This window comes from Carettochelys insculpta, chromosome 31 (assembly GCF_033958435.1).
Source record: "Carettochelys insculpta isolate YL-2023 chromosome 31, ASM3395843v1, whole genome shotgun sequence".
Lineage (NCBI taxonomy): Eukaryota > Metazoa > Chordata > Testudines > Carettochelyidae > Carettochelys > Carettochelys insculpta.
In genome coordinates this window covers 14,729,380-14,757,174 of record NC_134167.1, presented here as the reverse complement: position 1 = coordinate 14,757,174, position 27,795 = coordinate 14,729,380, and the positions used below count along the sequence as shown (strand labels likewise).

General features: G+C 58.9%; 1 protein-coding gene across 3 annotated transcripts; it reads left to right on the top strand.

The window, feature by feature from the left end:
* Nucleotides 1-27,787, top strand: ARID5A (AT-rich interaction domain 5A). Of its 3 annotated transcripts, XR_012642987.1 has the most exons (8): nucleotides 1-121; nucleotides 4,350-4,486; nucleotides 8,567-8,756; nucleotides 9,722-9,774; nucleotides 15,925-16,022; nucleotides 20,809-20,974; nucleotides 21,423-24,386; nucleotides 27,645-27,783. XR_012642987.1 is itself a non-coding variant. In XM_074981976.1 (7 exons), exons 1-7 carry the CDS (start codon nucleotides 118-120, stop codon nucleotides 22,980-22,982), a joined length of 2,208 nt encoding a protein of 735 aa, XP_074838077.1. In that variant the 5' UTR covers nucleotides 1-117; the 3' UTR covers nucleotides 22,983-27,787. The 3 variants fall into 3 exon arrangements, 2 of the variants coding, with proteins under 2 accessions (XP_074838077.1, XP_074838078.1); XM_074981976.1 differs by having other exon boundaries at nucleotides 21,423-27,787; XM_074981977.1 differs by lacking the exon at nucleotides 1-121 and adding an exon at nucleotides 945-1,109 and having other exon boundaries at nucleotides 21,423-27,787.
* The last annotated feature ends 8 nt before the right edge of the window (nucleotides 27,788-27,795 follow it).

Genomic DNA, 27,795 nt, shown 5'->3' with positions numbered 1-27,795 from the left:
CGCCTGGCCGGCGGGGCAGAGAGTTGCTGCTGTTGAGCCCGGACGCTCCGGAGTCTCGCATGGGCCGGGCGGCGCCGCGGGGGCCGGACGGGCGCTGAGGCCTCGGCGCTGCGGGCGATGGGTAGGACTCCGCCTGCGCGGGCCGGGCCGGGGCAGTGGGGGGCTTGCGCGGGCCGGGCCGGGCCGGAGGGGGGTCGGTTCCCGCTGCCCCCAGCGCGCCCCGAGCCCTGCCCGGCCGCGGGCTCGGACGGAGCCGGGGTCCCCGGGGAGCCGCCGCCCGGCCCGTTCGCAGGGCGGGGGAGCGTCCCGGCGCCCCTTCTCTCCGCGCGCCGTCTGCCTCGCGGCCGGGTCCGGTCCGGTCCGGTCCGTCCGGTCGGGTGGGTCCGGTCCGTCCGGTCGGGCTCGGGCGCCGGCGTCCCGCTGCCCGCTGCGCTGTGCGCGCCCGAGCGGTGACAGCTGTTCGGCCGCTCGCCCCCCGCTTCCCGGCACACCCGGCCCGTGGTTCCCCTTCCCCGGGCGGTGCGCGGCCGCGGGTTCCAGCGCGCGCTGGCGTTTCCCGAAAGCCGCGCACCCGCCGCTTTGAAGATGCTCCCGGCTCCTCCTCCGAGCCGCGCTGCGGCCTTTGCGAGAGCGCTTCGTCAGCCCCTCCCGCCGCGCTTGCCCCGGGAACCCCCCCCAAGGGGGCACCCCCCCGGGCACCCACCACGGGCACACCCCCCCACGGACACCCCCCCAGGGGCGCGGGCATACCCCGGGGCGCGCACACACCCCCCAGGCACCCACCATGGGCACACACCCCCATGGGCACGTGCACCCCCCCCATGGGGTACACTTTGGTAGTGTGAACAAGGTAAATGTTCAATGGTGGGGAGGGGGGCGGGACCCTGGAAATTGCCCTCCGGTGCTGAGAAGTACAAATGTCTAGGATCCGTGCCGGCAAAGGCAGCGCCAAAGATCCCAGCCAGCAGAGGCTTCAGCTGTTCGGATGGGAGCGGAGTTGTCTTTCCGTGGGAACTGCGTTAGGTGGCATTTGTCCACCCACACCTTCTCCCTAACTCTGTGCATTGGACTGTGTAGGGGATTGACCCCTCCCTCACCCTTCCCATAAGGTTAGATGAGCTCATGGGTCATTGTCCTCTGTAATTTCCATGGTTTGTTTGCAAGGTCGAATTGCCTTTGTTTTAAGGTTGCTTTTTGGGGCAGGGTAATCTCGGGGGTGAAGCACAGGGTTTGAAGCCTGGAGAACTGGCTTCTATTCTTTGCTGTGCCATTGTGTGATTTGGGTGAGTCCCTGCTCCTTTCTGTGCGTCACAGATGTGCCTCAGTTTCCCCAGCCATATAATGGTGGGTATGGTACTGCCCGTCTTCTGGGATGCTGTGGTATCAGCGGGAATCCCCGATGATGGGAGGATAAAGAACTGATTTAGAGCGTGTCCAGCTCTCCTCTCTCGACTGGTGAGAAGAGGGTGCTAGGAGCCCCCTAGTGTGCAGACCGGCAGCCTCAGAAAAGGCACTTTGCCATCCCAGTAAAACTGCCGAGCAGGATCCTGCACGCAGCTGCCTTGCAAAAAAACAGGTGCTTTTCAGTGCTGCAGTCCTCCCAACTGGCATGAAACAAAGAACAGTGTAATTACGGGATCTTCGGGGGGTGCGGGGGAAACAACTGCTGAGATCTGCATAGGGAGAATGAAGCCAGAGCGGCAGGGTTCTGCAGCACAGAGGGGCAGATTCCTATACGTGGTGTGAGCCAAGCTGTGTGCTCGCTCCACCACAGGCCTGCCCCAGTAAGCTTTGACCCATCCGGGATAGCCGTTAGGACAAGCCGCTAATTAACCGCATTTTAATTGCTTTGTAATGAACAAAAACGCCTGCACTTGTCTGCTTTGTTTACTGGGAGTTCTGCTCCTGCATCAGCGAAGGGTTCAAGTGTCTTTCGTGTTGAGGAGCCTAGGCAGTTTGGAGGGGGTTGACTCTCAGCCTCCCTCCCTCCCTCCCCCACAGCGGCTTCTGCCATAAGCCGGGTAAAAGACTCAAGCTGTTCTCTGCTCTGTTTCCCAAAGTTGTCATCATGTCCAGTAATCCTCTCAGAAGCCGGGCTTGTTTTGGCTGCCGTGCGTGGTGATCTCATGCCCAGAGAACATTAAACTGGCCAGTTTTCTCTCCCCTTTGTACAGTATGTGAAAGCGTTTTATGAGCTCTCTGACCCCATGCGGCTGAGAACGACACACAGCAAACACGAACTGGAGTAGGCTGAGGGGCTGAGTCTTGGGAACAGACCAGGAGCACTTGTTGCTTCAAAGATTCCAGAAGGAGAGGTGGATATTTCAGCTGCATCGGAAGGGGAGCCTGATGTGCCCTGGTTCTGATCCCCCGGTTCTGCTTCCGCTCTGCCCTCCGCCCAGCTTGGGAATGAGGGTTGATGCAGTAGTGTGTGACCAGCCCAGCAGATGTTGCTCGCAGGGGCTCTGGCAGCCACAGGAGTGGAGAGTAGGAGAGGGGTTTGTTTCTCGTCCTTTCTTGTGGCGTAAGCAGAATTGGTATTGAGGAGTGATGCAAAGTGGGCTGAATCTCTCACGTGCAGAAGGGCAGGGGGGGAGTTTACACCAGAGCATGTGCCCCATTGCTCCGTCCGGTTGCTTGCTTGCCCGCCCACCACCAAAGGTGAGCTACGTCCCAGGTTTTGACTTGGGGGGGTGATCGCCATGCAGTACCTGCTGTGGCAATCGGGGAGCCTCTTGAGGACAGGCCTTTGGGCTGGGATTCGGCACCCAGCTCTGGCGCTCTTCTGCCGTGTGATCTTAGCTAAGGGATGTCTCTGTGCAGTGCCTCAGTTTCCTCTTGCTCAGTTCAGCACTCAAACTCTTTCGGGCAGTACCTGGCACGGTGGGGCCCTGATCTCTGTGTGGCCATTAGCTATGACAATAATATATCTCTTACAGCATCCTGCTTTGGTGTGTGTGTGTGTTCAGTTGTCAGTGGTTTTGCAGGGGCTGGATTAGCAGCAGTGCAGACCCACATGCTTGCTGTAAGCCTTATGGGGACAGTGCAGGTCATCTGCCTTGGTCTACCCTGCTGCTGGCTTGGAGGGGTTGAGATTTTTCTGTGAGAGGTTGGAACTGGTGTGACAACTAGATGACCTCTGCCCAGCTCTGCATGCATGCAGGCTCTTGTTGATGCGTTTTAGGGGAAGGGGAGTTCAACAGGTCAGGGGCTGCAGTAGATGCAGGTCCATGTCTTGCCTTGCCCTAAGTAACAACTGGGGAAGTTAAGAGTCTCTCACTGGGCCTGGAGGGATTTCCCATCCCTCCTCTGGGACTAGAGAGAGCGAGGCACCTGCCAGAGGCAGTTAGTGGAGTGTCTGACAGGGACGGATGTGGCTGAGGCGGGGAAGCGTTCACAACCCTGTACTGGCTCATGAGGCTCCAGGAAGCCACTCGGAAAGCGAAAGCAGCGGCCGGAGGGCCACCGTCACGAGCTGTTGACAAACAAAGGACATCTCTGAACAGGAAGCGAGGCAGATACCTGCATTACAGAGGCCTTTGTTCTTGGAAAGCAAGCCTTGGAAAGTCGTCTGGCCCGGGTCAGGGCAGCGGGCCCTCTGTCATGCTCAGTGCTAAAATGTGCCTTTCTGGATTTCTGGCAGGGGCCTGGTCCTCTGTGCAGAGCTGGGGCCTCCCTCAGAAAGAGCGGCATGTAGCAATGAACTCTGGTCCCAAGCATGAAACCCTGAGACCTGCCTGTTCCCTGAGTGCACGGCTGTGCAGATGGGGACATATGGGTCTCCATTCTCTGGAGAGGCCTGAGCTGGGAAATCTGCATCCAGTTCTGTCCTGCCCTTATGTTTGAGAGGAGGGAGGATTTGATGCTGGATGACGAATGCTGGTAACTGGGGCTCTGTAACACTGGAAGGACTGATCCCATGTGTTTTTAGTACAGGTTGAACCTCTCTAGTCTGGCATCCTGGGGACCTGACTGAATGAGAGAATTCCCCAGGCCACAGGAGGTCAATATTGTCTAGCAGCATGAACAACCCTTCCACTGCTTACTGGGCTCTTGGAATACATTTAGGGGGTACATAAGAGCAAAAGAACAGCTCAGAACGCTGAGAGCCAGGACGGATAGCTGTAAACAAACGTCACTGAAATCATGCTGGACTGCAGACGCTGCCAGACAAGAGAGTGCTGGATTAGAGGGGTTCAGCCTGTAGGTGCATCTGCTTGGGCTGCTAGGGAGTGCTGGTGTCTCTCTCTGCTCTGTGTGTGTGTGTGTTGGAGAACTTCCCCTTGGTATGCATGTTTGTTTGGGCCTTCCCATCTGAATGGCTTCTCCATCTTTTCCCTTGGGCACAGCACCCAGCTTCAAAGGGAAGAGGAAGAAGAAGACATCTACAATGGAGACTGCTGGGTCAGGACCGATGGAAGAATCTGATGCTGTGAAGACTGGCCCTGAGGGGAGCCAGAATACTGTGGACGCGCAGGACCATGTGGTGAGTTAGAAACAGCACAAAGGGGTTTTTTTTGGTCTCCCACTGGCGCTTCTTGAGATGCTCAGCCTTCTCCACGAGGTGGGACTGGGGCTTTTAAACCTTCCAAAGGAGGCGAACAAAAAATGCTCTTAGGATGTATGTTTTTGTTTGGGTACCTGTGTTCATAGCTGCCCTGCTGTTGGACAGGCCAGGGCAGCAGCTGGCGGCAGTGCTCCAGGAACAACAACCAAAAATCTCCTTCTTGATGGCAGAATGGTCACTCACTTTTCCAGCATACCAGGATGCGGGTATCCTCTGGGGGTCCGTATGAAAAGACAGCCCTGGACTTTGGGTTGCGCTTACTCTTATTCTAGGTGAAGAGAAAACAACAAATTGCGAAGTCAGACCTCCACGGAAGAGACTTTTATTTGTATTATTGTTAGGTGCCCCAGTTCCAGCCTGGGACCTTGTTGGGCTGGCTGCCATACGGTCCCAGAAAACAGAGAGTGTACTGGCCCTGCAGTACCCAATGAGAGCTAAATTGCAGAGACGGAGCACAAGGAAGCAATGAGACCGTGCTGTCTACTTGGGCAGGACTGAGGCAGGGCAGGGTGAAAGGTAGAACGCAGTAGCAGAATGAACAGGAGGATGGAGACAAATGGCAAGTTAGTGACAGGATTATTTTTTCCAGGCAGGTAGGGGGTTAACTTTACTTAAGAACAGCTACGATGACAGAAAAGGGACCAGGGTGGGAGAGGATCGGAGGGGCACGTATAAAGTCACACCTAAGTGAAGGGACTATGAAAGGCACTTTGTGCGTTGCCTTTATAACCTTTTGCCTTAGCCTGGCACCAGTGGGCAGCTCCCCTTGCACAAAGCCAGGCTTCTTAGAAAGGTGGATGCATGATGCAGAGCCATTTCACAGTGGCCACAGAATGCTACATGGGGCCTGTTTGTATGGTCAGGGGTGACTTGCATTGGCATCAGTCCCTCGTTTGCACCTGAAACATGTGGCAAAGGTGTCCCTTACATGAGAGAAGACCCAGCACTTGGCCACCCTAAATAAGAGGGATTGTTGTTTGAGGCTGCCGGATGCTCACGGGATTCTCTTAAATTTCCATACCGAGGCAACCTGTGCCGCTGAAGCAGTTGCAGGCATGCACGCGGTCTGTGCCGCAGGGAGTCAGAAGCCAGGCTCTGAGTGAGAACGTGCAGGCCAAGAATGCGCATCGCAGCCTTCTGGGAGAGCTGGTGCGGTTAAGGGGATTAGACCATTTCCAGGAACGGCGACCGACCAAAACAGAAAGCAGGGGCTGTGACTGTCTAGTCACATCACGTGACGCACAGAGGCGCTGAGAGCCGAGGAACTAGTGGGGGGGAAACAGGAGAATGGCAGTTGAGGAAGTCGTACCCACTCTCGTTCTCTGAGCGCTGTTGCCTGGAGCACGTTGTACCGTCATTTGTGCTTCTGGTACACGTGCCCCCATATTGCTCCATGGAAGGCCTGATTCCATTCCTCTCTGTGTTCCTGCAGGGCTGGTCCCATGGCCTCCTTGCGGCAGCACCTTCCGTGGGACTTGTGTCCTCCTTGTTTTCTGCAAACGTCACTTTAAAGGGCTCCTAGACGGCAGCCATGTGGGGGGGTGTCCTGCAGCCTCCCTTGAGTTACACTGGTTCTTGTCAATCCCTTGTCTCCCAGAGCCCTGTGGGAATTCCCGTGGTGTGTTGTATCTTTGTGAGCTCATTTAAAGGGCACCGGCCATCCCCACCAAGGTGAGGAAAGAGATGGGCAGAAGGCGAGGGATGTTGATTGAGGAGTCAGCCTTAGGTGGCTGGTGTGTGTGCTAAAGACAGGCCTAGAGGCAAAGCACCCCCACTCGTCCCTTGCCTTGGGCCGAGCTGCTGCAAGAGCCGTGGCAGGACACGCTGTAACACTGCTCCCATTAAAAGGCATTGGCTGTTGTGGGTGACCAGCAATGGGAGTCTGTGCCTCGTGCCCTCTGAGCCACCACGCTGGGGCCAGTTTGGGGAAAATTGTTCTGGTCAAAGGCATTTGGTAAAGTAGTTGATTCACTCAGTCCAGTTTCCAGTAGTTCACCAAGACCACTGCTGCAGCCAACCCCAGTGGGCAGGTGTAGAGAGTGGCTGAGAACCAGATGGTACACAGTGTACCTCATAAAATATAGGGAGCTACATATGTCATAGAGCTGGAAGGGACCTTGGGAGGTCATTGAGTCCAGTCCCCTGCCCTCTTGGCAGGACCAAGCACCCTCCCTCTTTTAATCTCTTTGCCCCAGATCCCTAAATGGCCCCCTCTAGGACTGAGCTCACAACCTTCCATTTAGCAGGCTGGTGCTCAAACCACTGAGCTATCCGTCCCCTCGTCCTCGTGCCCGACAGGAGAAGCCCATCCCACCAGGACAGGCCTGAGGTAGCTGTGGCAGTGCTAAGTGGATTGGAGAAACTTGCCCTGTTGCAGAGGCCTTGAATTGCCAGGACTCTTGCTCACGCTCTAGTCCCCTGCACTGAATTCACTGGGTTTAAAAAAGAAAAAGGAGGCCCAGAAATAGCTCAGCAGCTAAAATAACACATCTGTCACAAGCAGTTAAAAGAATAGAAACAAGAAAAAGTGCTGGGAACTGAGCAGCTGCTTTGCCCAAAAATAGCAACAAGTTTTATACTCCGGAAAACGTAGAACAAACAACCGAGGAACATTTTTAGCTGTGTGTGTGTGTGAGAGAGAGAGAGAGTATTTCTGCCCTTCTGTTTTCCTGGAAGCTGTTCCTCGTGTTCTCACACAACTCCAGTGCTCTGACCAACTTGGCTGCCTTCCCAGCAGGGAGAATAATAAACCCTGGATCTCACTCTAGTTGCACAAGACTGTTACTCTCTGGAGCTAATAAAATGCCTCCAACCGCAAAACACTTCTCAACTGTATTTCAAGCAGTGGTACAGTGCAGCCTGGTGTTGTGTGAAAAGCCCACTTGTGGGACAAGCACTCCGAAGTCCTAGCTCCCGGCTCACTGCTGCCAGTGTGTATCCGCCTGGCAGAGCCGTGCGGATGTGTTCAGAGGTGTCGAGATGAGGTAGAAAGGAGGCAAGAAAACGTGAAGCTTCAGTAACACTTGTCATCCCTGCTCGTCGGTACGTGGCTTTGGATTGCGCTGCTCCTTGCTGAGGGATTCTGGGGCTTACTGGTCCTGGCCATTGGCACTCCAGCGTGCACAGGTGTTCTGAAGCTCTGTGGGAGCCGCTGGCCTCCTCAGCTGTGCATATCCATGACTAAGGAATTAATGTAGATTCCACGCACCCCCTCCCCCCGCATCTTTTCTGGATTCAGGAAGGCTTTAGCTGGTGGTGTGGAAAACGCACAAAGGTTGGATGACCTAGTGGCAGTGGCCTGGCAGTCAGAATTCCCAGTACAATTCATGAAAAACTTCAAGAAAGATGTGGAGATGTTGGAAAGGGTCCAGAAAAGAGCAACAAGAATGATGAAAGGTCTAGAGAATGTGACCTATGAAGAAAGGCTGAAAGAATTGGGCCTGTTTAGTCTGGAAAAGAGAAGATTGAGGGGGACATGATGGCGGTTTTCAGGTATCTAAAAGGGTGTCATAAGGAGGAGGGAGAAAACTTGTTGTTCTTGGCCTCTGAGGCTACAACAAGAAGCAATGGGGTTAAACTACAGCAAGGGAGGTTTAGGTTGGACATTAGGAAAAAGTTCCCAACTGTCAGGGTGGTCAAACAGTGGGATAAATTGCCCGGGGAGGTTGTGGAATCTCCATTGCTGGAGATATTTAAGAGCAGGTTAGATAGATGTCTATCAGGGATGGTCTAGACAGTACTTGGTCCTGCCATGATGGCAGGGGGCTGGACTCAATGACCTCTCAAGGTCCCTTCCAGTCCTAGGATTCTAAGATTCCTGGCCCTGATAGGGAGCATGGGCTAGTCAGTGAGTAGAATGGGGCCTGAGAGACAGGACACCTAGCTGCTGTGCCTGGCTGTACTATGGACTCACTGTGTGAGCTGAGGCTGGTCCCTTCCCTCTCTATCCCTTGGCTTCCTCAGTTCCCTCACTGGTTGCCTGGCTGCCTTTCTCTTCAGGCCTCACCGGCGCCGAAGTCAGACAGCAGCTCTGAGGCGGAGCAGAAGAAGCTGGTGGAGGAGAGGGAGGATGAAGAGGCATCGAGCAGGGAGAAGGAGGAGGAGCAGGCCTTCCTTGTCAACCTCTACAAGTTCATGAAGGAGCGTCACACCCCTATTGAGAGGGTGCCTCATCTCGGCTTCAAGCAGAGTGAGTCCGTTCATGCCCGCTCGTTTCTCCTGCCACAGCCATTGCTCAGCCACTCATCACCAGTGCTTGCCGAGACGGGCGTGTCCCTGAATCCCTTTGCACGTTCCCTGTGCAGGTGGCACGGCAAGGATCATGGGACTGTGTGCCAGCCGTTTCTTTGGGGCTGGCCTTTGAGGAGCTAATGCCTTATGTAACAGCCAGTTCTAGACTGGGGCAGGAAGTGGGCTACCCTGTGCCCAGGACAAGTGCCAAGGATTCCCCCTCCATGCGTAGCAGGCCCAGACCCATTGGCTGGCTGACCGACCTGCTTGTGCCAAAAGCAAGTGGCACCGCTCAGCGGCTCAAAGAAAGCAATGATGGCTGTTCTTGGGGTCCTCATGCAGCTGGCTCACAGCTCCTCAAGGGTGGCTTCAGCACTCCTTTCCGAGGTCCGGCGTGGGTGGGGGTGTTAGCCCCAATGCATCATGTGATGTGGGGGGTGCGAATGGCAGAGCACCAGAGGCAAAAGCCAGCCTGTGTGATGAAGGTTACTGTTCTGATTGCACGCTCCTTGGCCATGCCAGCAGAGGCCGCAGCCAGTCTGGCAGCTTCCTTATGACAGTGGCTCTGTGCTCACTGGGACCACAGCAGAGCAGTGGTTTTCTTGTGGCAGTGCCCAGCCAACAGCCTAACACTGACCTCTCCCCTGCCCCTGAAAGCCAGCAGAACAGCTGGACTCACAGCATGACATAGCTAAGGTGTTCCTTTGACATCCGGTGAACGGAGGCCTGCCACGGCTGGTGATCCTGCAGCACGTTGCTAATGGCACATCCCGTAGCTCCTGTTGAAGCTCTCACACAAACCCCAAGTGTCTCCCTGAGAGAGCTGTTGGGGACAAAGGGTGAGAAGTGGTGTGGCCTAGGTGCCATGAACCATTAGCCCAGTGGCCTGCCCTCACTCCTTGCCTGTTCCTTGTCTTTGTCTAGTTAACCTGTGGAAGATCTACAAAGCCGTGGAGAAGCTGGGCGCATATGAGCTGGTGAGAAGAGTTGAACTGGGGTGCTGGGCCATAGACTCCATTGGTGTCAACCAGTTACTTCGGCTGCTCTGTTTCAGGGCTGGCTGTCCAGCCCAGGCTTTTTCTGGATCAGAAATATGGTCCTATGTGCAGCTTCTGGGAACTGGACAGGGCTTAAAGGATCACGGGCAGGGCCCTGCCAAACTCACGGCCATGACAAATACATCATGGAGCACGAAGTCTGGTCTCTTATGTGCTTTCCCCTGTTCTGTGCAGAGTTTATGGCGGAGACCAGTGTTTCTCAGACTGGGGGTTCTAAGCAGGAAGGAGGTTGTGGGGGATCACAAGGCTGTTTTGGGGAGAGGAGGGAAGTCACAATATTGTCACCTTTACTTTTTTGCTGACTTTGGAGCTGGGTGGCCTGAGAGCAGCAGGTGTCGTCCAGGTACCCACATCTGAAGGCAAGAGCCTGCCAGCAGTAGAGCAGAAGTAAGAGTGGCATTGCCATGCTATGCCACCCTTACTTCTGCATGCGGGCCCCACAGCTGGACAGCGGTGGCTGCTGACTGAGGACACAGCTCAGCTGGCAGCAGCACAGAAGTAAGCATGGCGATACCATACCATGCCATCGTTCTGCGCTGCTGCTGGCAGCGGCTCTGCTTTCAGAGCTGAGCTCCCAGCCAGCTGCCATCACTCTCTCGCTCTGAAGGCAGCGCCAGCAGCTGCAGCACAGAAATGAGGGGAGCAGTACTGCAAGCACCCTACAACAGTCTAGCAATCCCTCCACAACTCCTTTTCGGCTCAGGATCCCTGCCCTTACACCACTGGGAAAGTTCACCTCTAAAGAGCGAAAATCATGGCGTTTGATTTTTAAATAGGCCCATGAAATTGACCAGTATGGAGGGTGAATTTGATGGAGCCTTTATTATGGGGGGCCTTCCTACCTTTGGCTGAACTCCTGTTCACGCAGGTCTCGGCTGCAACGCTGTAGGAATGGGGCAGGGCCCATTGGGATCTCGGAGACCTCCCAGGATCTCTCATCCCAGGCGGAAGTGCCACTGCTTGCAGCCACAGTGATGTCTGAAAGTGGTCCCTGGTGCACAAGGCTGTGGTGACTAATCCCTGCTGTTGTTGGAGGCTGGTGTAGACTTCCCTGGGGGCTCTTAGGCAGCACGACTACAAAGAGTACCGCTGGCGTGTCCCAGCGGCTTCACCCCTCCTTGCAACGTGGTCTCTTGGCTGGGGAGTGGCAAGAGTGTCTCGGTGAAGCTCTCGATTTGCGCCCTGGTGCAAGGAACAGCGCCCACAACTGCTGATTGGGGCAGATGTTGCAGTGTTGGGCCTCGAGGGAGGGTGGTGGCAACCCTGGTCCCTGGGACGTTGGCAGCCAGGGGTCAGCGTTGGAGGGAGAGTGAAGTTTCCTTCCTACCGTGAATATCTTGCTCAGCCGTATTGAGTAAGAACTGTGCAGAACCCTAGAGCTGGCCCTTTAAAGGTCCTGCCCAGCTGAGGCCTGTAGGTACTGGAGAGTTAACCAGGCACCTAGTGATTTATCTCTCAGCAGGCTGCCATCTCCTGCTGCCTCTTCTGTCCCCGGTGGATACCAGGCAGAGGGCGGGGGAGGGGACACTGCTGCAGAATGAACCTTTTCCTTCACGTTGGCACTTTGCTTGGCTTAGCTGATTTCCTCTCCGTCGCCCCATCTGTTCCAGCCAACAGCAGCAACGCGAGTTGCTGGTGCCAGCACCTGTGCAGACCACAGTGGGGAGGGGCGGCTGCCCAGAGCCTGCAGGAGGGGCTCTTTGGCTGCAGACGCTGAGGGGGATGGAGTAGATGATGATCTCAGCAAATTGACCCAAAGCCCTGTCTCCGCTGGCTGGATCCAGTTCCCTTCAACTGTGCCCACTGCTTAACTCTACCCTGGCTGAAGCCAACTGGGGCAGCACCCCAGCACCCTGGTGCTGACAGCTGCACAGGGGAGGAGGCTTGCGGGGGTCCCAGCCTACCAGCACTGTGCTGGAACTGGGAAAGCTGGGCTCTCCTTCAGCTCGGCTGCTGTCGCTCGGTGCCTGTTTCTCTAGCTGCGAAACACGGTGCTGCCCTGTTGGAAGCCTCGGCGGAGGGCTGCGCGTGGTCCCAGACATTAGCGTAGTGAGCATCCCTCAGCAGGGCCGAGTTTTGGTCCCAGGGTGCCAGCTCTAACGTTGAACCTGCGTTCCACCCTCGCGTGCTCCCCAGTGCCAGGCTTTGCAAGGCACTGACATTGCCAGCCCCCAGCCATGCGCAAGCACCCCAAGCCTTTCCTGCCTAGCAGCAGTGGTACATTTCTGTGCTTTGTGCTCCCTGAGGCGCTCCTCGACGCTGTAGGGGTGCCCCCCGAGGCCAGGGCCCCGCCTGCAGGCGTGTGCGGTACGAGGCGCTCCTCGACGCCGTAGGGGTGCCCCCCGAGGCCAGGGCCCCGCCTGCAGGCGTGCGGTACGAGGCGCTCCTTGACGCCGTAGGGGTGCCCCCCGAGGCCAGGGCCCCGCCTGCAGGCGTGTGCGGTACGAGGCGCTCCTCGACGCCGTAGGGGTGCCCCCCGAGGCCAGGGCCCCGCCTGCAGGCGTGCGGTACGAGGCGCTCCTCGACGCCGTAGGGGTGCCCCCCGAGGCCAGGGCCCCGCCTGCAGGCGTGCGCGGTACGAGGCGCTCCTCGACGCCGTAGGGGTGCCCCCCGAGGCCAGGGCCCCGCCTGCAGGCGTGTGCGGTACGAGGCGCTCCTTGACGCCGTAGGGGTGCCCCCCGAGGCCAGGGCCCCGCCTGCAGGCGCGCGGTACCAGGCGCTCCTTGACGCCGTAGGGGCGCCCCCCGAGGCCAGGGGTGCCCCCCGAGGCCAGGGCCCCGCCTGCAGGCGTGCGCGGTACGAGGCGCTCCTCGACGCTGTAGGGGTGCCCCCCGAGGCCAGGGCCCCGCCTGCAGGCGCGCGGTACCAGGCGCTCCTTGACGCCGTAGGGGTGCCCCCCGAGGCCAGGGCCCCGCCTGCAGGCGCGCGGTACGAGGCGCTCCTTGACGCCGTAGGGGTGCCCCCCGAGGCCAGGGCCCCGCCTGCAGGCGTGCGCGGTACGAGGCGCTCCTCGACGCCGTAGGGGTGCCCCCCGAGGCCAGGGCCCCGCCTGCAGGCGTGTGCAGTACGAGGCGCTCCTCGACGCCGTAGGGGTGCCCCCCGAGGCCAGGGCCCCGCCTGCAGGCGTGTGCGGTACGAGGCGTTCCTTGACGCCGTAGGGGTGCCCCCCGAGGCCAGGGCCCCGCCTGCAGGCGTGTGCGGTACGAGGCGTTCCTTGACGCCGTAGGGGTGCCCCCCGAGGCCAGGGCCCCGCCTGCAGGCGCACGGTACCAGGCGCTCCTCGACGCCGTAGGGGTGCCACCCGAGGCCAGGGCCCCGCCTGCAGGCGTGTGCGGTACGAGGCGCTCCTCGACGCCGTAGGGGTGCCCCCCGAGGCCAGGGCCCCGCCTGCAGGCGTGTGCGGTACGAGGCGCTCCTCGACGCCGTAGGGGTGCCCCCCGAGGCCAGGGCCCCGCCTGCAGGCGTGTGCGGTACGAGGCGCTCCTCGACGCCGTAGGGGTGCCCCCCGAGGCCAGGGCCCCGCCTGCAGGCGTGTGCGGTACGAGACGCTCCTTGACGCCGTAGGGGTGCCCCCCGAGGCCAGGGCCCCGCCTGCAGGCGTGTGCGGTACCAGGCGCTCCTTGACGCCGTAGGGGTGCCCCCCGAGGCCAGGGCCCCGCCTGCAGGCGTGTGCGGTACCAGGCGCTCCTTGACGCCGTAGGGGTGCCCCCCGAGGCCAGGGCCCCGCCTGCAGGCGCGCGGTACGAGGCGCTCCTTGACGCCGTAGGGGTGCCCCCCGAGGCCAGGGCCCCGCCTGCAGGCGCGCGGTACGAGGCGCTCCTTGACGCCGTAGGGGTGCCCCCCGAGGCCAGGGCCCCGCCTGCAGGCGCGCGGTACCAGGCGCTCCTCGACGCCGTAGGGGTGCCCCCCGAGGCCAGGGCCCCGCCTGCAGGCGCGCGGTACCAGGCGCTCCTCGACGCCGTAGGGGTGCCCCCCGAGGCCAGGGCCCCGCCTGCAGGCGCGCGGTACGAGGCGCTCCTTGACGCCGTAGGGGTGCCCCCCGAGGCCAGGGCCCCGCCTGCAGGCGCGCGGTACCAGGCGCTCCTTGACGCCGTAGGGGTGCCCCCCGAGGCCAGGGCCCCGCCTGCAGGCGCGCGGTACCAGGCGCTCCTTGACGCCGTAGGGGTGCCCCCCGAGGCCAGGGCCCCGCCTGCAGGCGCGCGGTACCAGGCGCTCCTTGACGCCGTAGGGGTGCCCCCCGAGGCCAGGGCCCCGCCTGCAAGCGTGTGCGGTACGAGGCGCTCCTTGACGCCGTAGGGGTGCCCCCCGAGGCCAGGGCCCCGCCTGCAGGCGCGCGGTACGAGGCGCTCCTTGACGCCGTAGGGGTGCCCCCCGAGGCCAGGGCCCCGCCTGCAGGCGTGTGCGGTACGAGGCGCTCCTTGATGCCGTAGGGGTGCCCCCCGAGGCCAGGGCCCCGCCTGCAGGCGTGCGGTACCAGGCGCTCCTTGACGCCGTAGGGGTGCCCCCCGAGGCCAGGGCCCCGCCTGCAGGCGCGCGGTACCAGGCGCTCCTTGACGCCGTAGGGGTGCCCCCCGAGGCCAGGGCCCCGCCTGCAGGCGTGTGCGGTACGAGGCGCTCCTTGACGCCGTAGGGGTGCCCCCCGAGGCCAGGGCCCCGCCTGCAGGCGCGCGGTACCAGGCGCTCCTTGACGCCGTAGGGGTGCCCCCCGAGGCCAGGGCCCCGCCTGCAGGCGCGCGGTACCAGGCGCTCCTTGACGCCGTAGGGGTGCCCCCCGAGGCCAGGGCCCCGCCTGCAGGCGCGCGGTACCAGGCGCTCCTTGACGCCGTAGGGGTGCCCCCCGAGGCCAGGGCCCCGCCTGCAGGCGCGCGGTACCAGGCGCTCCTTGACGCCGTAGGGGTGCCCCCCGAGGCCAGGGCCCCGCCTGCAGGCGTGTGCGGTACGAGGCGCTCCTTGACGCCGTAGGGGTGCCCCCCGAGGCCAGGGCCCCGCCTGCAGGCGTGTGCGGTACGAGGCGCTCCTTGACGCCGTAGGGGTGCCCCCCGAGGCCAGGGCCCCGCCTGCAGGCGTGTGCGGTACCAGGCGCTCCTTGACGCCGTAGGGGTGCCCCCCGAGGCCAGGGCCCCGCCTGCAGGCGCGCGGTACGAGGCGCTCCTTGACGCCGTAGGGGTGCCCCCCGAGGCCAGGGCCCCGCCTGCAGGCGCGCGGTACGAGACGCTCCTTGACGCCGTAGGGGTGCCCCCCGAGGCCAGGGCCCCGCCTGCAGGCGCGCGGTACGAGGCGCTCCTTGACGCCGTAGGGGTGCCCCCCGAGGCCAGGGCCCCGCCTGCAGGCGTGTGCGGTACGAGGCGCTCCTCGACGCCGTAGGGGTGCCCCCCGAGGCCAGGGCCCCGCCTGCAGGCGTGCGGTACGAGGCGCTCCTCGACGCCGTAGGGGTGCCCCCCGAGGCCAGGGCCCCGCCTGCAGGCGCGCGGTACCAGGCGCTCCTCGACGCCGTAGGGGTGCCCCCCGAGGCCAGGGCCCCGCCTGCAGGCGCGCGGTACCAGGCGCTCCTCGACGCCGTAGGGGTGCCCCCCGAGGCCAGGGCCCCGCCTGCAGGCGCGCGGTACCAGGCGCTCCTCGACGCCGTAGGGGTGCCCCCCGAGGCCAGGGCCCCGCCTGCAGGCGTGTGCGGTACCAGGCGCTCCTTGGCGCCGTAGGGGTGCCCCCCGAGGCCAGGGCCCCGCCTGCAGGCGTGCGGTACCAGGCGCTCCTTGACGCTGTAGGGGTGCCCCCCGAGGCCAGGGCCCCGCCTGCAGGCGCGCGGTACCAGGCGCTCCTTGACGCTGTAGGGGTGCCCCCCGAGGCCAGGGCCCCGCCTGCAGGGGCGCGGTACCAGGCGCTCCTTGGCGCCGTAGGGGTGCCCCCCGAGGCCAGGGCCCCGCCTGCAGGCGCGCGGTACCAGGCGCTCCTTGGCGCCGTAGGGGTGCCCCCCGAGGCCAGGGCCCCGCCTGCAGGCGTGTGCGGTACCAGGCGCTCCTTGACGCCGTAGGCTGCGTCCGCAGTGGGGCTCATTCTCCCTTCCTTGCGCAGGTCACAGGAAGACGCCTCTGGAAGAATGTGTATGACGAGCTGGGGGGCAGCCCAGGCAGCACCAGCGCAGCCACCTGCACCCGGAGGCACTATGAGAGGTAGGGAGCCCTCCTGGCTGTGCCGCACACTGATGGGCGCTGGCTGCTCCTCTCGAGTGCCTCGCCCAGCTCGCTCCCAGCGCCACTGGGAGAAGCCACTCCTGGCCCCCCTGCAGGCCTCAAGTGGAGCGTCTGCCCTGCTAGCCAGGCGGTGAGGTCTGTCCTGGGGGCTGGCACCGAGCCTGCGCTAGTGCAGTGTGGGGCTTGCTTCCTCCTTGTGGCCTGTGCAAGAGAGACAGAGGGCAGATGCTCCCACTCTTAGGTGCGGCAGTCGGATCCCTGCCAAGGTCACTCTTCCAGCCCTTGTTCCCAGATCAGTGGCTTCCAGTCGACATCACTCTGCACGTGCTTTTTCTCATCTTGTGCCCCATCCGCTTGTAAACTGGGTGCTCCGGCCAGGCCCACCCACCCGCTTTGTGCCTCGGTTTTTCCATCTGTAAATGGGGACTGGTAGTGCCCTGGCTCTGTGAGCTGTGGCAGAGATGCACGTAATCGCAGCGGAGGTGTTCTGAGGTCTCTGGTGGAACCAGAGACGTGTGGGGGAGCAGGGGGGTTGTTAGTGTGATGGGTTCAGGAGTCTCCAAGCTCTGCACCCCGGCCACAGGCAGGAGTGACTCTCACTGAGGAGAACAGGGGGTTTATCAGCTGACGGGACACAGCGTGGTACAGAGGAGTCAGTGCAGCTGGCAGAGACAGCCAGTCCAATCCATGCTGGGGAGAGGAGGCCCTGAGGGGCCCCCGGAGCCGGGGCCTGGCCCCCTCCTTTGTCTGTCTCTCTCTCAGCCCAGACTCACTGCTTTCAACTCCCAGTTCCAATTCAAACCCCTCAGGCTCCACCTCCTCCTTTGTCTGCAGCCCAGAGGTGTCACCTGGTCGCCAGGTTGCCCTCAGCAGGAGCCCCCCACCCTCTGTGAGCCCCACACATACACACAGGTATCCCCCAGTACATCACGTCTCTCCCCCCTTAGGGACCAAACTGAGCTGGGTCACTCAGCTGGTGACCTGGGCAAGTTCGGGGCTCTCCCTGCGTGATCGGGCATCAGCTGTACCCTTGGTGCTCCCCTTGATGTGCACCACCTCCACGTCATTATCCTGCAGGGGGAGGCTCCAAGTCAGGAGCTTGGTCTTGGCCCCTTTCATGTGATGCAGCCGGGCAAGTCCCGTTGGTTCCCTCGGGCTGGCTGGTCTGCCTGCTTCGGTCTCCGGTCCATCAGCCACGTTCTCAAGTTGGGCAGGCAGAGCCCATACAGCTACTGCAGCACCAGCAGATCAAACTGTTCTTCTCTGGTCTGGGCCCTGCCCCGTCTGTCCACCCGTCCATACAGCTGCTCCAGCAAATGTCTGGAATTCAGTTACAGTCCAGTAAAGGAAGGTACAAATGCTTCCACCCTTGGCATTGAGCCAGACCACCAAAATGGCTGTGTGCCTCAGTCTCCCCTTCCATGCCACACAATAGGGTTGGAATGTTCCTCCTCGTGAGAGGTTGCAAGACTAGTTACAGGGAACAACGGTGATATTTCAGAATTACAAACTCTTTCAACATACAACTCCATGCTTCTACATCAATGCCATCATGTCACAGGGGTCTTTCCAAACATTCAGTACATGGTACAATTCCACAGCTTCTGGTAGCAGCACCCCTTGGCTGCAGCAGTCAGCGTGAGTAACAGAACAAACCCATTGCAATTACACATGTACATTACTCTTTGGTAGACCACAACCTTTGTGTAACATCCTTGAGAATCTGGTATTTTGGGGCTAAATGGCTGAGGCCTTTCTTAGCACCATCAAGTTCTAATCTTCTCCCTTGCCCCCTGGGGTGGAAGTCTGATGTCTCCAGGCGTGCCCTCCCTTCTAGCAATAGCTACATCATTGATCCTCAGGGAGACGGCCCCCTCCCAGCCAGTCTGGAAATTTGCATGCCAAACGGCTGCTCTGTTGCTTTCTGAAAGTTGCTTTGTGAGTCCCAGATGCAGAATTCACATGGAGGAATCCCTGTTTATCCCTTACTGGCCCACCAAGCCCACAGCTCCTTTGTCCTTCCACCTCCAACTTCTGCCTCCCCATGGAATGAGAAGTGGAGTCCCTTATGAGAATAAGTGTTTCCACCATCTGGAGGTGAGGAATTGCTGGCCCTCTCCTGCATCCTACAGAGACTGACTGTGCAGCTGTTTCACTTGGTTATCACAGAGCTGCTGATAGTTTTCTCTTTACTTGGACCAACTTCCAATTCCTGAGTAGCCTTTACACTGCCTGCTTTGGACCCTTCCAGAGCACAGCCAGTGGCTTCACACTCAGGTACATCCTGGCCCTCAGGAGCTGAAACAAACTTCTCCACAGGCAAAGGGCTGCTCTGGCGCTTACAGACAAGCACCTTTCCTGTTCACTCTCCTTCCCTTCACTCTCATTTTCTGCAGTCCCCACGGATTGCTCAAGAAAAGTTTTCAGGGAAATTCTCTTCCTGAAGAACTCCCCCAAACAGCTCACCTGTCTGGCTCCACAGGGGCACTGCTCCCTTGACCCACAACCAGCTCCTGGGTTTCACTTACATCCAGGATCACTTCTGGTCCATCAGGCAGATTCCCACACAATCCCCCTCCAGGCAGACAGCTAGTACCACTGGACAGAAGGTTAAGATCCCTTTCCTCCCTTCTGCTACCAGCTTTATCTTTATCAGGCAGCATAACTCCATTGCCCGTCTGCTCTTCCTGTGTCCTGGCTAGAGGATGACTCTGGTCAGACACTCCTCTCACCCCCTCCCAGTAATACCAGCATCAGGCAAAGAACAAGTACCAGAATCGTCTGGTCTCTGGGATTCCCTGGTGATACTAACTGGATCAGACCGAGTTAAAGCATCATCCTCCCTGAGAGACAGATGTAGGCCCACTTCCCATCTGGGCTTCAGCTGCCCTCAGATCCAGCTCTGGGATCTTGGCCCCATCTCGAGCCCCCACAGGCTCAGGCAAAGGATTCACTTCCCTAGAAGCAGAAGCACCTTTCTTGCACCAAGGACCAGCGTCCTTATCAGGGATATCACTGCCCATCCCAGAGCCACTAATTCCCTCTGTTCCAGCCCCCATGGCTGGATTCAGAGACACACCTGGAATGCTCTTTCCTGGGTTCCCTCTCCAGCCACCCCAGGCTGGGGGAATCTTCTGCAGACAATGGACTAGTTTCCTCATTGGCACCTTTTTGAAATGCAGGCTCTGCTCTCTCCCCAGGCTTACTGCTGCTGTTCAACATACAGACAATGGGAGACACACTCTCCTTTGTCCCAGCCCTCCTGGCTGGTCTCGACACATGCCCAGAAAGTGAGGCAGCTTCTCTCACAGACAACTTGCCATTCCCAGTGGACAAGCTGCTTTCCTGCACAGACACACAGGCACCTTCCTCGGCCCAGCCTGGAAAACTCTTCGCAGGTCTGTCTTGGCCACTAGTCAATGATGGGTTGGAATCGCTCCTTCCCTCCTTGAGCTGTGGCAGGCCACTCGGTTCAGAGCTCCAGGCAGTCCAGGGTTCCCTGCCCTGATCTGGGCTCATTCCTGCAGGAGTTTCCTTAACCCTCAGCTCTGCCACTGCACATCCACACTGCCTTGTCCAGCTCCTTTAATCTCGATTCAGTTCCCGTGTGCTGCCACTTCACAGCAGAGTTGCTCAGCGTGGTTGCAGGCTCACAGGCTGATGCCCTCTGCACCCCACGATCCCTGGAAGAATCCCTTCAGTGTGCCAGGCTCCTTACGGGTCACAAGCTCCCTGGGGTTAGGCCGTAGGCCCCTCCGCCCTCTGGGACTGACTCCAACAGACTCCCAGCGGAACCCCTTCCTTGTGACCCACTCTCTTGGGAAGAACTCATTCAGCCTTCCTCGCAGGTCACTTGTTCCTGGGGTTTGGGCCCTCGGCCTGTCCACCTTCTGGGACTGATTCTAACGGACTCCCAGGAGTGACCCCTCCTCGGGTGTGAGACCCCCTCTCAAGGACCACGACTGCAGTTGCTCAGGTTCGGCCACAGGCCCCTACACCTTGGAACTGCACCTCACTGCCCGTCAGCACACCTGGGTCTCACAGGCCCCCCTTCCTTACTGCTGGATGCTCCATCCTCAGGGTGCAGTACATCCCACTCCTGGCACCAGTGTGATGGGGTTTGGGGTCCCCAAGCTCTGCACCCCAACCGCAGGCAGGAGTGACTCTCACTCAGCAGGAGAACAGGGGGTTTATTAGCCGACAGGACACAGCATCGTACAGAGGAGTCAGTGCAGCCGGCAGAGACAGCCAGTCCAATCCATGCTGGGGAGAGGAGGCCCCGAGGGGTCCCCGGAGCCGGGGCCTTGCCCCCTCCTTTGTCTCTCTCCCAGCCCAGACTCACTGCTTCCAACTCCCAGTTCCAATTCAGACCCCTCAGGCTCCATCTCCCCCTTTGTCTGCAGCCCAGAGGTGTCACCTGGTCGCCTGGGTTACCCTCAGCAGGAGACCAACACCCTCTGTGAGCCCCACACATACACACGGATCCCCCACTCCATCAGTTAGTTACAGCCCAGCTCAGGACGTAAGGGTCTCTGAAGATACAGGTTGCACCTGCCATGGTTTAGCAGCGCTGGAATGTGCTGCTTCCTCCTAGATACACAAGGCCCATGTGACAGTACCTGTGTCATAGCCGTGCTCTGCCTGGGGCCAGCCAAGTCCTCTGCAGTGGGTCGTGGTTAGGGTGGGAGGCGGCTGCACATCCGAGCGGAAAAGGGACTGTGGACCAGGAGCTCAGATTCATGCACTTGGCCTCTCTCTGCTGCAGGCTGGTCCTCCCATACGTGCGACACCTGAAGGGTGAGGATGATAAGCCGCTGCCCCCTGCCAAGCCCCGGAAGCAGTACAAGGTCTCCAAGGAGCCCCGTGGGGAACAGGGCAGCGATGCAGCTGAGAAAAGCAAGAAAGTCAAGAAAGAGAAGAGCGGAGACCAGGTGCAGTGTAGGACTGTGCCAAGCTGGGTCAGGGCCTCCTGCTGCCAGCCCCCAGACCAGTGCACTTGTGCTGCAGTCATGCCAGGGCTGGCTGGGGTCAGGGTCTGTGCAGGGAGAGAGCTGCTGAGAGAGGGCTGCGGAGCAGCAGAGAGGGGGAAGCTACGGCTAGATGCGTGGGGGAAGGGAGCCAACGAGTGGACGGGTAGGGGAGCTAGAGGGCTCCCAAAGGTGCGTGGGTCTGGAGCCCCACATCACTGTCATTAGAAGCCCAAGGAGAATGGGGGCTCTTACTATGGTAGCTGCGGAGGAGGGAGAGCTGCTACGCAGGTCAGCAAAGCTGGCCATACCCCCTGGATTTGGCAGATGAGTGGGAGCTCTGTCTGAGACCCTCACCTGGCTCTGCCCAGCCATTTGCCAGCACTCATGGCCACCATCTCTTGGGTTGCAGGTTTTGCCTGAGAAGGTGAAGGCAGACGCCTCTGTGGCTCCCCAACAGGGTGGGGAGGATGTGATAGACAGCCCCAAGGAGAGTCAAGCCGGAGACCGAGCTGAGGGGCTCCCCCTTTCCAATTCCAAGGATGTGGCCAAGAGTCAGCCGTTCCCGAGCTGCCACAGCACCTGCAGGGCCCACGGCTGCTCAGAGGCCTACAAACGGCTCTTCTCCAGCTTGTGCTTCACAGGGAACCACGGCATCATGTCCCCTTTGGCGAAGAAGAAGCTGCTGGCTCAGGTGAGCACGGCTGAATCCCTGCGCTGCCACGAGAGACAACTGAGCCACTGCCCAGAAGGCAAGAGATGTAGGTCTGCAGGTCTCCCCTGCCCTAGCCCAGAGCTCGATTCCAGCAGGCCGTCAGTCATTCACCAGTGCAAAGAGGGACGGAGCCCCCTGGCAGAGGGGGGTGATCCCAGTAACCTCCCCCGAGCGTGTCACCCCCCTAGCAAAGCGGAGGGAGCACCATGTGCAAAAGGATCTCTGAGCCCCAGGGGCAGCCAGCTGTTTCTGAGGACAGAGGACAGGAGTTCAGGCTGCCACCTCTCCGCTGCCCCTGCCATCTTCACTGGCCGCTTCCATGCATACAGAAGTGAGGTTCTGAAGCCCGTCAGCTGCCACCCACTACGAGGCCCCAGGGAGTATTTTCCTGGCTTTAGTGATTTCCCAGAGTCTGCGTCTGCCTATCATCGGCTGCCCAAGGACCTGCAGCCAGCCAGCCCCCCTCGGACGAGGCAGGAGAGCGCGCAGGGTTGTGCAGAGCAGCCAGAAGATCTGCGCAGCAAAGCTAGCCAGGCCCCGCCCGCTTGGAACGGGGACAACCAGCAACCCTCCGCCTTCTATAAAAGCAATTGTGCGGGGAGCAGCTCTCCCTTTGCCAGTGTGCAAGCCTGCTGGGTCCCGCCCCTGCCCAGCTGTGCCAAGCCCTGCCCCCAGCTGCCCAAGAACAACGGGCTCAGCCAGCCCATCCCTCTGAGCCAGGCGGGCAGCCCTGCCCCTGGGCCAAGGAACAAGCACGGTTTGGAGGAAGAGGGCTTTGTACATGGGAAGAAGCTAAAGGCTGTCTCGCCTCTTGTCAAGGGACTGGAGCCAAAGGACAAGCGTGGTGAGTCCCTGAGCCTCCAGAAGGGCCTAGCCAAACCCCAGGCTGTGGTGCCAAGCCCTAGCTTCCCTGCACCGCTCACCTCCGCGGCAGCGCAGGACAGCTACAAAGGGACGATGCTGAGGCTCCCAGTGAGCTTTGGTGCCCACACGGACCATGCAAAGGGTCAGGCCTCTCCACTCATCCCGTCGTTTTCTGTCAGCCCGTTTGTCATCCCGGCATTCCCAAGCCACTTACTAGCTCCCTCCACTCAGCCATCAGACCTCTGCCGGCCGCTGGCTACGAGCCCAGTGCACTACGCGACCACTTACGACAGCTCGCCGCGGCACAGGCTGTATCCTGTGTCAACGTGGCACAATCAGCCAACGTACGCTTCCCCCCACGTGAACACCTTCCACCGCAACACCAAGCTGTAGCCACTGGCGTGGGCACTGCCGCTTGTGGAGAGAGAGGTTATCCGCTGATGGTAGCGGGCGTCAGCCAGCCATGGTGCGGGAGTAGGACCCGGAGTAACAGCGCAGTTGCAGGCTGTGCTGCATCATGCCTTTGGAGCGGTCTCAATCCCACGGCCTTGTGTTGCAACGCGCTAAGAGAGGACACGGGCAGTCTGGACCACGTCATTTTTACTCTTAACCTTTAAGCTTTATCCGTGACCGACATTCAGCCCACGGTCTGCGTGTGTTGGAAAGCGAGCTCTGGAGACTCCTCAGAATAGCAGAGGGGATCCCAGCCGTCCTGGACCTGCTTGGACAAGTAGGTTCCAAGGAGCAACAACGAACTGGGTGGTGGCAGTGCACACTCTTTAGCAGCTGGACTGAACAGGGTAAAGAGGCACAGGAACAAGGCAGAGGAACTGACTCCTGCTGTTTTTTTAGGGCACCCCGTATGCGAGCTGAGGTCATCTATTTTATAGAGCACTCGCTCTTCCAAAATGCAGCAGGGTGAGTCGCTTTGAAGATGGGAACCAGGTTGAAATTTCCAGGGGTGGAGGCAGGACATAAATATCCCTATCGGTTTTACAGAGCCCTCAAGCCCGATGAGACATTCCCAAGGTACTCCTGTCTCAGTGTGGTGATGTTGATGGAGGCTCCTGTGGATCTCTCCAAAGGTTGTATTGCTCTGGTTGGAAGCATCCTGGTGTCCGCAATAAAACTGCCCAAGGTGGTGCAAACAGGTAGTGTTTGGGGTCTCTGGGACTGTGGGAGGCAGAAGAGGAGGCCCATAAGGAGTGCCCAGCACTAAGCAAATAGTGCATAGTGTGTGTGTACTTTGTGATAATGGCATTGTCTCTTCACAAAGCATGTATGAGGAGTACCACCTGCTTCTGTATCAAGGGCTCGTGAGGGAATAGCTCCTGGGAATGAGCTGGCACCACCTTCCAAGAAGGTGGTTGGATGCTACTGCGGAAATGAGCTGCAAACAACTGCCCAGCCTGCCCTCACAGAGAGGGGAAGCACTGGTATGCTGGCGTCAGTGGAGTTCATCCCTCTGGGGAGAGTGGGAGGAGATGTGAATTCGGGTGCCTGCTCCTGTTCCCTGGCTTCAGCAAGAGGAAGTTCAAAGCCATGGAAGGGTAAAAGCAGCAGAACCTTAAAGCTGGCAGGAAACTACTCCCTTTTTGCCACCTCGGCTGCGGGATCTTGGGGTCGAGTGGTGCCACTTTCAAAACTGCTGCTCCGACTGAAATGCCTCCGGCCTGTCGGAAATGGCAACCTGAGCCTGGCCGCCCTTTCGCAGGGTCGTGTGGGTGAAACACATCTCCAGGCTCTCCTTGGAAACCTTGGTGTGGGTCTCTCAAACCAACCCTCTCGTCTAATCCGGTGAGCGTCCCCTCCCCCCAGAGACTCTCTGGGGCCTGACTTCTGCCTCTAGGGATGCTGCAGCCCCCAGAGCGCTCAGCACAGCGGTGCCTTAAGAGGTGAGAGTGGCCCTAACTGGAGTGGGAGAGCAATGCCTTCCATTCCCTGAGCGTGATGCAGCATTTCAAACAGCTGCTTCCCAACGTGTAACTTACCTCATGCAGCTCATCTGCCTCTGCCCCCCACAAGGATTCAGTTAGACTGGGAGGTAAAGCAGCGTCAGATTGCGTCAGCGGCCTCGGTCTAACCAGCACCTCTGAAAGTCCAGTCAAACCAAGACAAGTTGTACCATCCCGTGGCCTAGGTTTTGGCTCCCCTGTAGCTCACGGCACCCCTTCAAGTCCCAAGCCAGGCCTGAGTCTAAGCTGCTGTGACTCATGGCCAGGGGCTAGAAAAGAGGAACGAAGCAAAAGAGGTGGCAGAATCAGCTGCCCTTTTATTGTACCCTTCATTCTGGTTCTTCCACGTTGTAACAGATGCACGTAGCAAGCGGCTGTGGGAGTACAAGTTAATCACACTCGACGTTCCCCATTGCTGGGCAGTAGCCTGGTGTAAGGGTAGGATTAGACGTAGGACTTCCAACTTGCACCCTCTCTCAACTGCAGCCATTAATGGCATTTTGAGTGCTTTGGGGTTTTTAAAATCTGAATTGACTTTTTTTTAACACCACCCCACTCTAGCTGGGGCTGGAAGGGCAAAGCTCAAGTCTACAGGCTGCCTCTCTCACGCTGAAGCTGCCAGCACAGTTCGCTGTTGGGCTCTCAAAGTAGGCAGGTCATTGTGGCAGGAGAGGGGCTGGCAGTTTTGGTGGTGATCTCAGCAGCACTGTCTCCATGGAATCTGAGCCTTCCTGGGTGGGAGTGGGCAGCATTAACATGCTGCTGAAGAGAAGGGATGGTGGGGCTGTCAGATGGGCCAGTGACCCAGCCAGGCATTCCTCACAGACACAAGCGCTCTGTCTCTCATTTGGCCTTGCAGCCAGGCTCCTCTGCTGCTGCAGTATCGTGTTCCCAGCAGGTTGGCGTAGCTCCCTACAGGTGAAAGGCTGGATTGGCCCTCTGCTATGCCCTGTGAAGCATCCCAGCTGCAGAAATGCTGCTGCATTGCTCTCTCCCTTACTTGTGCACAACTACCACGCTGCCCGAGGCGTAGCGTAGTGTTGCCCAGATGCCCCGAACCTTTCGGAAAGCTGGGTCTCACTGCATAAGGAGGCACAATCACTTCATGGCAAATCAGCCTTCTCTCTGCCAGGAGAATAAGCTGCAGTGAGGGGCGAACCCAAGGAGCCCTTGGGCCTAGTGGTCTCCACCCTGCGGGCTCACGTGGTCATCCCCGACTGAATGCCTTACCCCTGTGCTTAAGACAGCTGCTCCGCACTTGTACTTTCTTGCCTGGGGTTTACTTCCTTCTCTGTGCTGTGGCTTTCTCTGTGAAAAGAACACAAGCTGGAAAACAGCCACCTCAAGCCTGTCCACAGCTCCTCGTGGCCAGTACTGCATGGTCAAGCTCCCAGCAGTTACCGTCAGCATGTTTTCCGCCAGCACACCTGTTTGGAAGTGTAAATATACTGAAGTAGCTGGAGATACTTTCCTGGAGAGGGTGCTGTGGACGGACTTCCAGGTAGCTATCCAGTTACAGCCCTGCTCATTCTGCAATTCCCTGCGCAGCCCTGAGGCCCTGTGAGAACAAACCAGAGAACTCTCTTCCAGCAGGGCGGATGGAATTTGGAGGCTCCAAGACTGAATATTTACAGCCCCTCTGCAATTAGAAATGGGTCGAAGTAGACGGGGTTCGTTGTTGGAACCCTGGGCAGGCTTCCCCCAAGACCTGGGGCCGGTGTTCCTGCTCCCTTAATCACTCTGCTCATGGGAGTTGCCTGGGGGTGGGGGGGGGCTACAAAAATTGGTCACATAGGTAAGAATTGTCTTGTGAGTTAACACTAGCTTAAGGATCCTAGAGGAACGTGTGACTGGCTGAGCAGGCTTTGGACTTTGTGTTTAGGCTGTTTTTAGAAGCTACTTGGACATGACTTCTGCTTTCAGTATCCCAGTACAGTATTTAAGGGTTCCCACTTTGAGTGTATTTAACTGCTGTCATGGTTAGCTTTCCCGTAGCCCTGCAGTTGGACAGTATGTCCAGTTCATCAGGCACTTAAGGATTTTCACTGTTTTCTACTGTGCTACACCGGTGACGCTAATGTATTAAGCCAATGTACCCCACTGGCCCTACATGTGCATGCTCCAGTTTACCAAGGGTCTTGGCTGGGAACAAAGCAAAGCAGCTGCAAGGCAGAAAACGGCATGTGAATAGGAGCTGGGGGACACTCATCCAGCATGGACTTTGTCATCTAGCCTGAGGAGTCGTGGTAATGGGTTCTCTTTCCTGGCAGCAGGCTAAAAGGAAACCTTCTGCAAGGATATTCTAATGTAAGGCTGAAGGCTTTGTATGAGGGGGACCCAGATGGTGCTACCAAAGCGTGGTGATCCCATCATGCTTGTTCTGAAACAGCTGTTGTTCAGCTCCCCCAAGCGTCTGCTTAGAGTAACCGGTTTTTGTTCTGATGCTTATGACCAAATGAGATTACTTCTGCTTCCTGGTACGTAAACCTGGCAGTTCCATCAAAGGACACCAGAATTGCTTTCCCAGCCGCTGGCATGCCTCAGTTTCCAGCTCCAACAAATTCTGTTCTTGCTTCCTTCTCTGTAGTCTTAAGAGGAACCTTTAGGAAGGCGAGTGTTCATCCCTGGGCTCCCTTTTCAAATACCTGCATCCCATCACTGCATGGAAAGAAGGTCCAAGCAGGGACTGGAGCAAAAGAACATGCTATTAGTTGACTGAGTTACGCAGAGTCTCAATTTTGTGCCTGTAGTGCCTTTTCCATTTGAATGTTCTCATTCGCTGCCTTCTGGGCACACACTGTGTGAGAGATTTGCAGGCATTTCCCTGTCTTTTGGGAAGAGCAAAGTGTTCTTACGTATCTGACTTACCCATGTCCTTGAATTTTCAACTTGCGGTTTGGGGTTGTACCTCCTTTTCCCCCCTGGTTTGCCAAACCTCTGCTCCACTACCCAAGGTGAGAGAGTTAGTCATTTGCAGCTCCGGTTTTGCTCTCTGGCACTCAAATCACACTGGCGCTGCTGGTTTGTATTCCTCCTCTGCTCATGTTCTGTCTGACCTTCTCCTTTTCTCCCTTTGCTGACCTTCACTGGCCAACTGCAGCGTCCCTTGTTCTGGCAAAACTGTTGCATGCAGAGCTGCTGGTTCCTGTTGAAGATGTTGGAGGTGTGTTCAATTGGGTGGCACGTGCCGGAGCTGCCAGTTTCACTCTGCCATGCGCACCCACCAACACAGCAGGATCTCCTTGGCAGGG